This window comes from Nannospalax galili, unplaced genomic scaffold (genome assembly GCF_000622305.1).
Source record: "Nannospalax galili isolate Female #2095 unplaced genomic scaffold, S.galili_v1.0 scaffold197, whole genome shotgun sequence".
Classification (NCBI taxonomy): domain Eukaryota; kingdom Metazoa; phylum Chordata; class Mammalia; order Rodentia; family Spalacidae; genus Nannospalax; species Nannospalax galili.
Window position 1 is genome coordinate 77,136 of NW_008339846.1, and position 12,516 is coordinate 89,651.

The 12,516-nt window shown below is 40.2% G+C and overlaps 1 protein-coding gene across 1 annotated transcript; it reads left to right on the forward strand.

Moving 5' to 3' along the window:
• Window positions 1-678: 678 nt before the first annotated feature.
• LOC103735356 lies at window positions 679-9,149 on the forward strand (the record flags this gene model as incomplete). Its single annotated transcript, XM_029564253.1, has 4 exons — window positions 679-713; window positions 1,699-1,791; window positions 8,110-8,190; window positions 8,591-9,149. Coding segments are annotated over 4 exons (768 nt in total), but the record flags the coding sequence as incomplete, so codon positions are not given.
• Window positions 9,150-12,516: the final 3,367 nt, after the last annotated feature.

Below are 12,516 nucleotides of genomic sequence, written 5' to 3' on the forward strand. Positions count from 1 at the left end.
AGCAGTATGTTTTCACATGTTTGAAACACTAGGTGATAGATATACAGATACATAGATACATGACAGAGAGAAAGACAGTAGACAGGAAGATGACAAGTAGTTGATAGAGAGAGGACAATAATCAATGATAAACAGATAGATAACAGATTATAGATGATAAACAGGCAGATGACAGATGATAGATGATAGACACTTAGGTGCTATTAATGAATTAATGTTGCTTTTTATATAGAACAGTCTTAACTGCCACTGTAATAAACTTGTTCTAAGATAAGGATGCTAGCGTTTCCAGGGCTAAGGTTTCAATGCTTCAGGCTTAACAATGGAGGATGTGGCTGGACATCCATACAGGTGCACCTCACTCTCTAAAATGAATAGAATCACATCTGGCTCAGACTTGCTCTCTGCCTCTGAAACTGCCAGGATTTGCTCTATAGTGTCACAGCTTAGGAAAAAGGCACCAGGATCACAAATATAGATTATTCTTAGAGTTTAGGGGGGGTCCCGAAGACCAAGAATAAAGAGAGCCATAGCAACATGTCTCAGTGGCTGTGAGACCCAGAATGGCACAGAGAATCAGGAAATACTAGTCAGTGGTAAATCAGTAATAAAAATATTTCTCTCTCTCTCTCTTTCTCTCTCTCTCTCTCTCTCTCTCTCTCTCATTTCTCTCTCTCTCTCTCTCTCTCTCTCTCTCTCTCTCTCTCTCTCTCTCTCTCCCCTCCCCCCCGTCTCTCTGAATATTGTTCATCAGAAGACCTCTGGATTGGCAAAGTCATTGGAAAATGGGGGATGGAATTGAGGAAACTCATCTGTACAGTCAGAGGGATCTAGTAACTCGGCCTGAGGACGGTCTTTGGCGCAAGCTGCTTCAGTTGTTCTTGGAGGCTGGAAGGCCGTTCTCAGTCTGGCTGTGAACCTAGTGACCACCCTGCTATCAAGGCCATTCTCAGTCTGGCTGTGAACCTAGTGACCACCCTGCTATCAAGGCCGTTCTCGGTCTGGCTGTGAACCTAGTGACCACCCTGCTATCAAGGCCGTTCTCGGTCTGGCTGTGAACCTAGTGACCACCCTGCTATCAAGGCCGTTCTCGGTCTGGATGCGAACCTAGCGACTCATCTCGCACTCAGCACAGAATGGTACCATCTGCTTTAGTTCCATCTTCTTTGCATCTCCTCAAGGAGGAACACTGAGCCTGTCCTTAAACTGCAGAGGAGCCATTGGAGGGGGAAAGCAGTGATCATAATTGAACTCAGATGAACAAGTATAATCCAGCGTTGTCAAGTCAGAATCCATGCACACATTTCATCTGTGTTTAAGGTACACTCACGTTCTCTCCAGACAAGGCACAGCTCCAAGGCTTCACCTACCTTCCCTGAAAGATGTCTGGTCATTGTCCAGTGCAGTCTCCTTTGGAGTATACATGGGGTTCTCAAACTGCAAAGGGTAAGCACAATGAAATAAGAACCATATTAAGTAAGCATAGATACACATATAAACACAAAGGAACAAGTGGAATTCCTCTCATTCAACAATATCCATCTATGTCTCACTCAGCTATCTGCACATAAGTTTGTCATATGTGTCATTTATCTACTATCAATCTACATACCTATCACCTGTTATCTATCATTTAGCTAGCTAGCTATCCATCCATCTACCCATCCATCCATCATCTATTTATGTATCTTCAAACTATCTATCAAACTACCTGCCTATTGTCTATCTATCTGTATATCATTTATCAATATATTATCATCTATCTTTCTATCTTCTATCTATCTATCTATCATCTATCTATCATCATCATCAATCTAGGTATCTATTGATCTGTCAATATATGTTTCAATTTTCACATATCTACCCATCTATCATCTACCTATCATCTAAATATCTATCATCTATCATCTATTTCTCTATCACTGACTATGTATCATCTATATATTAGGTATTTGTCAATCTACCTACTGTCTGCCTATCCTTCTATCATCTACATATCTGTCTTTCATATATCTTCCTAACTGCTTAACATCTATCAATCTCTCATATACACACATGTATTTCAATCTATCGTTATAAATCTGTCACCATGGTCTGTCTGTCCATCTCCTTATCATCTACATTTTCTGGATTAAGCTCACTAATGACCTGTTGTGATTCTATGATTCTGTATGCTGTAGTTAAAGGACAGGCTGGAAGTTATTGTCCAGCAACCGCACATTCCACTTGCCTTACCAGGGCGGGTGCCTTTTCATCCATTTTCTGTAAATTTGAGATGCAGGAAGGAGAGGAAAGATGATTAAACATTACCAAAAATCTGAGAGAAGTGCCTGTTGAGGACAAACCAAAACGAGACAGTATTCACAAGGGAAGGAGACCAGAAGTGTAAAAAGCAGAGAAATACTGAAAGTGACACAAAATCCAAACTCAGTGATGATAAAAATATGGTTATAAGAAGGTACCAATCTGAGAAAATAAACACTTAATGCAATATTAAAATAAGCAATTAAATATGAGACATACAGTTAAATGAAAAAAAAAGAAATCTACCAGAAGTAACTCAGAAAACAATGAAATAGAACACCGGAAAAAGAGGTAATGAGCATAACAAACTAAGTTTTGATACATAAGACATTTAAACAATGCAGCCAAAGATTGAAAGGGAAATTATTGAAAAGTTAATGAAGAATGTTAGCTAGGTTATTATAAAAAAGACCCAATCCAAAGCTCAGTAAGTGAATAAAACACTCACTGCTGTCATACATCATAAAATGAAAAACTTTGAACTTGAAAATATTTCAGTTTCAGTAAAAACACACTTTATAAAATAGCAAATTAGAGTGAGTCATGAGTCAGACAACTTGAAGTAACAGAGTATATTAGATTTGAGATTTATTATCATTCCAAGTCTCAAATAGTTTAGCTGTAGAATTCTGTGTAATTAAAATCATTTAGCGTAAAACATAAATTCCTAGAAACATACTGTCTGAAAAGAATAACTGCAGAGGTCAAGAGTGAATAGGAAGATTGAATCAATAATCAGAGAAGAAGGAAAGAACAGCTTTGTACCTGATTCATTCTGCCAAACATCAAGTGACAATTAGTGCCATTCTTCCTCACTCTTAAAAACTGAAGAGGTCAAACTCCCAATCTCATCTGATAAAGCAAGGCCCGTTCCAACACCAAAGTCAAGCAGGCACACTATATGTTCTGGTTTGTTTCTCCATTGCTGTGACAAAACAGTCTGACCAATACCAACTTGGGGAACAAAGGGTTTATTTGACTTACACCTCCTGGGTCACAGGTCATCCCTGAGGGAGCCCAAGGTAAAAACTCATGGCAGGAACCTGGAGGCAGGAGCTGGAGCACAGGCCATGGAAGAATGCTGCTGACTGGCTTGCTCCCCTGGCCTCTGCTCAGCCTGCTTTCTAGTACAATACAGAAAAACCTGCCAATGGGTGGACCACCACAGTGGGCTGGGTCCTCCCACATCAATCAAAAATAAAGAAAATACCCCACAGGGATGGCCACAGGCCAGTCCAATGGAGGAAATTCTCCAAATGAGGCTCCCTCTACCCAGGTGTGTCAAGTTAACAACTAAAGTTATCAGCACACTACAAGAAAGAAAAACTACAGAACCAAATCTTTTGTGAACACTGACACAAATATCCTCAACAAAACATCAACAAACTTAATGCAATAGTGGGGTGAAAGGATCATATGCCATTAGAAATTGGTATTTATCCTTAGCACGCAGGGATGGCTTAACATATAAGCCTATCAGTTAATGTGGTACAGCACACTCAAAGAATACAGGATACAAATCACATGGAAAAATTATGAACCAACATCAATGCAGAAAAGGCACCTTCCCAGATTCAACATCTTTCATTATGAAAATCTCTCAACCAATTATGTATGGAAGAAATGCTCCTGAACATGTTAAAATCAAATATGATAAGGCTGCAGATAATATATTCCACAATGAAAAGCTGATGGTTTTTCCTCTAAATTAGGAATCAGACAAGGGGGGGCCACACTCACCTCTTCTACTCACTGTAATGTTTAAAGTCCTAGCCAAGGCAATTGCAGTGGTAAAAGAAATAAATAGAATTGTCAAACTTAGAATGGAAGAATCAAAATTGTCTGTTTGAATATGATATTCTCTTATTCATAGAAAACCCTAAATCCTACCCCAAAATCTGTGGAACTGAATAAAATAATTTTATAATATTAGTGATTACAAGTTGATCTGCAAAATCCATGAGAATTTCTATATGTCAATGAAGTGTTCAAAGTAAAAGTAAGGGTAATAACCTCACTTTGATCAGTATCAATAAAAGTACTCTCTTAAGTCACTTTTCTATTGCTGTGATAGAACGGTGACCAGGGAACTTAAATAAAAGGAAGGGTTTATTTAGTTTACAGTTCCAAAGGGGCAGGCATCCATCATGGTGAGGAGTCATGGCCACAGAGGTAGCTGGAATCAGAACTAAGCCTCATATCTTCAAGCAGGCACAGGAAGCAGAGCTTGACCAGAGATCCGGCAAGGATTAAGTCTCTCTAAGCCTGGCCCTAGTGACGTGCTTCCTCCAGCATGGCCACACCTTCTAAGACCTCCCAAGACAGCACCACCAACTGGGGACAAACTGTCCAGATACTTGGAGCCTATGGTGGACATTCTCATTCAAATGACCACATTCCACTCCCAGCCACCATAGACTCATGATCATATGAAATGTGAAATGTGTTTAGTCCAATCTTAAGCCCCCATAGTCTTTACCAGTCTCAAAACTATTCAAAAGTGCATATTTAAAGTCTCTTCTGAGACTCAGGGCTGTCTCTTAACTGTAAGACCCTGTAAAATCAAAAGACAAATTACATAGTCCCAACATAGTGGACCTAAATACACATTCCCATTTCAAAAGGGAGGAACAGAGGCAGAGTGAAGAAATACCAGGTCAAAACAAGACCAAAAACCAGTAGGGCACACACCAAATTCATCAGCTCCATGTCTGACTTCAGGAACATCACTTCCAAAGGGCTTAGATGACTCATCTCTTCTAGCTTTGCTGCATGCAACATACATCTCTCTCGGGCTGGTACCACTCCCTGTATGCAGCCCTCCTTGGAAGATGTCTCACAGCTCTGGCATTGGGAACATCTTCTTGGGGTCTCCACTGCCAACCAGGCTTCACATTCACAGATTCACACAATGGCCTATCATCATGGCCTTCTTTATGCAGAAGACCCCCTGCTGCACCCCGCCTGGCCTCAGCAGCTCTCTGAAACCACAAAGGAAGAACTGATGACCCCTTCATTCTAGCATCTTTCATGTCTCTAAAGCCAGCACCAGGTGAGGGACACTGCCAAGTTTGACTGCAAGTTTGGGATGGCCTGCTTCATCCACATTCGAAGCTTTTCTCTGCTGTGGTTTTCTCTGAGTAGAAAACCCCAGAATTTTCCTTTCACAAGTTGGAGGCTTAGCTGGGTGTGTTCTTGCCCTGGAGGCACTCTTTCCATTGTTTAAGTGCAAATCTCTAGGCCTCCCCTTAATCACTTCAGTGTCCTTATCAAAGGGATCCTCTCCTTCAGCACCTGCCTTGGCTCCAACATTATTAATCTTCCTAGTGCTCTTTTTCAATCCAAACCATACGTTCTGTGTTTCTTTCCACCCCATTTGCTCTTTTTCACTGTAGGTTTGCATACTATTCACCATTAATAGCCACACCACCATTTCTATGTTAGGCTATATTGAAATCCCCTCTACCAGAGAAATTAATCCATTGCTTTTCAACTTAGCCTCAGGCAAGTTCTTAGGCTGTGGGCAGACTCTGGGCAGAGTCTTTGCTAAAATATCCCAGTTACTGCTTTAGTCCTTATTTCCCTCTGGAACTACTTTGCTCTAGGCACTGCTTTCTTCCAGGGTCTTACTAGAATGGCCCATTAAGCTTTGCTCACAGCATTCAACTGCTTTTCTAGTCTGTACTTCCAAAGTTTTCCATATTCCTCCCAAAATCCACATGGTCAGGTGTGTCACAGGAACACCCCACTTCTGGCACTAATTTCCATCTTAGTTACTTTTCTGTTGCTGTGATAGAACACAGTGACCAGGGGAAGTTATAAAAGGAAGAGTATTTTAGCTTATGGTTCTAAAGGGGCAAGAGTCCATCATGGCGGGGAGGCATGGTGGCAGAGGTGGCTGGAGTAGGAGCAGAAGCTAAATATTCACATCACAAAGCAGGACAGGAAGCAGCAGGCAACTGATGATCCAGCAAGAATTAAGAACTCTCTAATCCCACCTCCAGTGACAAGCTTCCTCCAGCAGCCACACCTTCTAAGACCTCCCAAGCGAGAGCCATCAACTGGGGACAAAATATCTAAATACGTGGAGTCTAGGGATGACATTCTCATTCAAACCTCTATGAGTACAGATTGACCTCTTCACATCTTCCATTGCATGACCATCAGGTCGTGTATTTCTGTAAAATAATCCATTTCATTCTAGACAATAAAATAACCAAAAATAATTAGGAATGGGTACAGTGCATTGACTGAGCAGATAAAGGTCCTTGCTGCCAGTCCTGACAACCTAAGTTTAACTCTCCAGACCCACAGGTGGAAGGAAAGAACTGATCCTAGCAGGTTGGCCTCTGACCTGCACACATATGTCATGTCACACAAGCCCCCAACACTATAATAAAATGTAATAACTTATAACATGTAAAAATTAGGAATAAACTTAATCAAGAGGGAACATTTTTTATATACTGGAAACTACAAAATGTTACCCAAAGCCATCTGTAGATTAAATACAATTTCTATGAAAATGGAAAAGAATTTTCATGGTATTTGAAAGCTTCATGTGAAACCCAAAAAACTAAGAATGACCAAAGCAAACTTGAATAAACAAAAACAACAGTGACATCAAATGTGAGGCAAATGTTATAGGACTGAGCTACATATCTGGCTCTTAAAATGGATATTTCATTTAAAAATTCAGAATGATATGATATGGGCATAACAGACAGGAGAGGAAACCAAGAGGGAAGTGCAGAGAGCCAAGAGATAAGTCTACACACTCATAGTCAGCTGGTGCTCCACACTGTTGGTATAATTACTTAGTGCATGTTCTTCAAAACTAAAATAGGGCTGGAGAGATGTTCAGTGGTTAGTAGCACCTGTTGCTCTTGAAGAGGAGCTGGGTTCAAGTCCCAGCATGTACATGTCGATTAACAACTGTCCATAACGCCAGTTTCAGGGGATCCAATGCCCCCTTCTGGCCTCCTCCAGCATTGCATGTGCATATTTACATACATGCATCAAAGCACTCATACACATAAAAGAAAAATAAAAAAATAAAATGGAACCATCCTCTGCTCCAGTAACCCCACTATATAAGGAAATGGAATCAGCATGTTCATTGCTGTATTCCTCAGAGGAGCCAACATATGAAAGCATCCTGTGTGTCATCTGAGGATGTGTAGGCAGAGAAAAGGAGAGCACACACCCCAGGAAATAGGTCTGAAACCCTTGTCACTCCATTAATGAACCTGAAGGACATACGTTACGTGAAATAGCAGAAAGACAGGCTCTGCATGGCCTCACAAGTTCTGTATTTGGAACTTAACATAGTTGAACTTGGGGATGTGAAGGAAACCAGGATGGTATCTAGCAGGAGAAGGGATTGGGGAATGGGGGGATGTGGGTGCCAAGGAGCCATGTTCCTGTGCCAGAGAACTGTTGAATTCTGGAAGCTAATTTTAACGTAGTGACTGTAATTGGTGTAACAGCTATTTGATCATTGTGCAGAGGACAGATCTGAAACGTTTCCACCATGAAAATACACATCTGAGATGAGGGAAGCTCAGCATGGAGGAATATAGCACAAGTCATGTTGGACCAGGAGGATGCAGCTCTTACTGTCAATTATATCTCACAAACCCCAGGAAACATGACTGTTATTTACATAGGTTCTGTATATTAATAATATTTAGGAAATAAAAACATTTCAGACTATCTTGTTATGTATTTACAATGTCATTAAAAAGCCCAAGGCAAGTATCTTTTATTCCATCTACCTATCATCACTATCTATCATGTATCTACGTATCTTTGTATCTGTGTATCTATGCATCTATCCATCTATCTATCTATCTATCTGTCTATCTATCTATCTATCTGTCTATCTATCTATCATCTATCTAGCCACCCATTCATCTATCATCTATCTATCAGCAGTCATTTACCTATCATCCATTTATCATCTATCATCTATCCATCTATCCATCCATCCATCTATCCATCCACCCATCCATCCATCTATTATCTATCCATCTATCTATCCACCCATCCATCTATTATCTATCATCAATCTATCTATCCATTTATCTATGTATTTATATACCTAGTGATTTTCCATCCATCACCTATCCATCTATCTATCCATTCATCCATCTATCATCTATCATCTACCTATCTATCATATATTTATCATCTATCTATCCATCTGTCATCTATCATCTATCCATCTATCATCTATCTATCGATCATCTATCTATATCTATCACCACAGTCTATCTATCTATCTGTCTGTCTGTCTATCTATCTATCATCTATCTGTCTATCTATCTATCTATCTATCTATCATCTATCTATCTGTCTATCATCTATCTATCTACCTATCTATCATCTATCTATCCATCTATCTGTCTGTCTGTCTGTCTGTCTGTCTATCTATCATCTATCTGTCTATCTATCATCTATCTGTCTATCTATCTATCTATCTTCCACCATCTATCATCTATCTATCCATCTATCATGTTTATCTCTATGTATCTATCTATGTATCTATGTATCTATCTATCTATCTATCTATCTATCTATCTATCTATCTATCATCTATCATCATCATCTATCATCTATCTATCTATCTATCTATCTATCTATCTATCATCTATCTGTCTGTCTGTCTATCTATCTATCTGTCATCTATCTGTCTGTCTATCTATCTATCATCTATCTGCCTGTCTATCTATCTATCTATCTATCTATCTATCTATCTATCTATCTATCTATCATCTATTTATCTACTTTGCCATGCTAGTAGTCAAAGTCAAGTCCTTACAAATGTGAGGCAAATGTCCTAGCACTGAGGTACATATCTGGCCCTTAAAATGGATATTTCTCTTTAAAAATATTTTTCAAAAGAAAGAATACCAAAAGAGAAGCATTTGCTCACCTTTCCCCAAATGTCTTTGATTCTGGATTCCTGTAACACAGCTGGATCTTCTGATTCTGCATTTAGTCTATTGTGGTATGTGGGTGTGGTTGGAAAACATGAGGAAAAGCTGACTCACAGCAGAGAGAGGTGTGGTAACACCTTTCCATAATTGTGAACTTTTGTGATGCTCAAACTAGACAAGCAATAGTTCCTTGCCATGTGGAATCTGAAAAAAATAAATCAATTTTTCATGCTCTGTGACATTAAAACCCACCGATCTATTTTGTCCTCTGAATGACGAAAGTTTTTACCCCATGTATGAAATTGTAACATCCAGCTGTGGTCATTTAAAAAATACTGGTTCACTGAGTTTTACAGATACTCCAAATCTTGACACATTTTATTTTAAAATATCAAAAATTTCCTTTATTAATAACATCACCCAACTCATCAGCAAAGCCTTGCGTATTGAGAAGCTGTCAGGCTCAGGCTTGGAGACTTGAATTTTATCCTCGCCAACAAATGCTGACAGCTGTTTTACTTGAAGTGTCAAGCTCACTTGATTTGTTTTCCAGAAAATGTCTACCAAATGTCTACCAAAGTCTGAATAATTATAGTTTTTCTGTCAGATGTTATTTCAATTAAATATGGTTTTCAGTATGGAACATAGCTAGTCCAACTTACAGCAAGAAAGATCCACCATGCTCAGCATGCAGCAGAAATGGTTCATGGGTGTGAAACAATGTTTCATGGGCATGTGCCAGAACTGCTTCATGGGAATACAGCAGACGTGCCTCATGGGTATGTGGAAGACATGCCTCATGGGACTGTGGCAGAGATGCGTTATGGTAACACAGCAGACATGCTTTACCGGGGTGTCCCATTTCGTCACAGACAGTGCTGAAAAGCCGGGGCCTCCCAGAGTACCTAGCTCAGCACCATGTGGTCAAGGGAATCCTGAAATCACAGGCCCGGGCTTGGTTGGCAAGAACCAAATCTCCCTTAAGTCCAACACTGTTTTGCGTTCTGCTACGCGCTCCTGCTGACGGTGTTAGGTAGCTACACAGGGACTGAGAGCACTGGAGGCCCTTAGGGAAAGACCCCTTCCTCGCAGACGGCTTTGGACTCCACCTCCCTTTTCCATGGTAACATTAGAAAGGGAAATAGCAGAGCTTCATCCTTACTCTGGAGATTTAAAAGGCCACAGAAAAAGGTGAGGTTTCAGGGCATTGTTGAATTTCATTAATTTCGTTAAGCTACTTCCTCTTGGTCGAAAGAGTAAGGACACATCTCTGGTCCTGGGTGAGTTCTGTTTATTCAATTAAGTTCTGATTTGCTCCAAAGATTAGAACATTGTATACTGCTGTTTTCCCCCTTAAGAATTAACCCAGCTGGGCCTTTTGATTACCTGGCTAGGCAACCACTCCTCAGGAAAGCTGATTCACCAGAGGCCATGTTAGGGAGAGATCCCTTAATGAGATGTCCTCAGCCTTCCCAGAGCCCCTCTGTCTGGCCCTGCAGCCCTGCTTGCCAGGCTGTTTTTCTTAGTCCCACCATCTCCTCACTCTGCTCTCTACCAGTTTTTCTCTCAGATCCCAGCCTAATCCTAAGCGCTTTCCCTGACCCCAGCTCCTCTACAGTTACCTCCTTCCACCACAGTGGCTTCCTGACCTCCTGGGCTAACCTGCCTGCTTCCCTGGACCACCCAAAAGGCAGGACTTTCTGTTCCATTCCCTCCTCCTGGCAGCTGTCGGAGATTTACAGCTTGGTTTTCTTTGACCCTCTAATAACATGGTCCTCAAGGCTTCTCTGAGAACATTTTTAAATTCGTTTATCAACAAACCCACAAGGGAACCCCAATTCTCCTGATAATAATAGCATATAGATTTTAAATAAAACTCTTAAGAAATGTTTAGTGTAGCCACTGATTTGCACTTACATGTGTTGATATATATTTCATTTTAAGGATTTGCGAGTTCTTTCTCTTTTAATATTTTATTATTGTGGTTTATCCTTTTATGCACTCAATTTGAAGTGTTCTGAGAGTTAGTTTAGCTCCCTTAAACTCTAAGTAAAGTCTAATATTTATGATGGTTTATTCATAACATAATTCAGTAGTACTGGCCATTTTAGAGATTTTACCAGTTCACTGGATTAATTAAATATTAATTTAATAAATAACATAACTCACTAGATTAGCAAACAGAAGAGTAAGATTTATAAATCAAATTTAAGTCCTTTAGTAAACTAAGGTTATGCTATTTTCCTATTAATATAATTTTCATCACTGAAAAATTCAAAAATCTCTAAGGAGTCCTTTGTGGCCTCCTTTGGACATACAATCAGGCACAAATTCGCACCTCTCAATTTATAATCGCAAACATTCTATATAATAGAACATCATGGTATCTTTGAATAATCAAAGATTTTTAAATCAAAATCTTCAAAAATGTATCACAAATATCTGTTGAAGTCCTAAGCAACAACGCTTAGGAGTGGGAATACATAAATGAAATACACCTCCCTAGGTGTTAGGAGCCAGCAGCGTGTTTAAAGAATGTGGCACTTTAGGAGCTAAACAGCATAATTCCCAAAAGAACAGAAGCCCTAAAGTACACACACCGGAGCTCATCCGCAGAGAAGATGGATTACAGACAGAAACACGCTGTGTTGTGTAGGAAAAACGCACTCTCTGTCGCATGCATTTAGCAAACATCACTCTTCACCTCTTTCAGTCGCACACAAATGAAAGACCAAGTTAAAGACCCGTAGAGTCAGGGTCGGGTCCCCAGGTAACTGTCCGTGTGCATTCTTCCACTGGAGCCTGGTCAACCTACTAAGGGTCTCACCCTTCCGTGGGGCCGAATCTCCCCTTCCCAGCAGCAATCAGTTGCCAGGAGTTCCTTAGTGAGGACTGGGGTTTCTTACCCACTTCCCCAAGTCTATGCTGGGATTTTGTCTGGCCTGAGGTTGCATGAATCTTGTGTTACCACTGCTGTGAGTTCGTATGAGTGACTGCCCAGCTGTGTGTATCATTCTGTTTCCCTGTGGCCATACACCTCCTCTGGCTCTTACAATCTTTCCACCCCATCTTCTCCAATGATTGCTGAGCCCTGGAAGACAAAAGTTTGGGAGTTTAGAAAAATGGGGTGCAGATACAGGAGGGGATCTAAATATGATCAAAATACATTGTATGAAATTTATAAAAGGTTTTTAAAAGGACAAAAGTTAAAATACTGGATGATAGAGTTAACAAAGCTCCAAACTTTGACAAGTTCAGCCAAAATGCACCG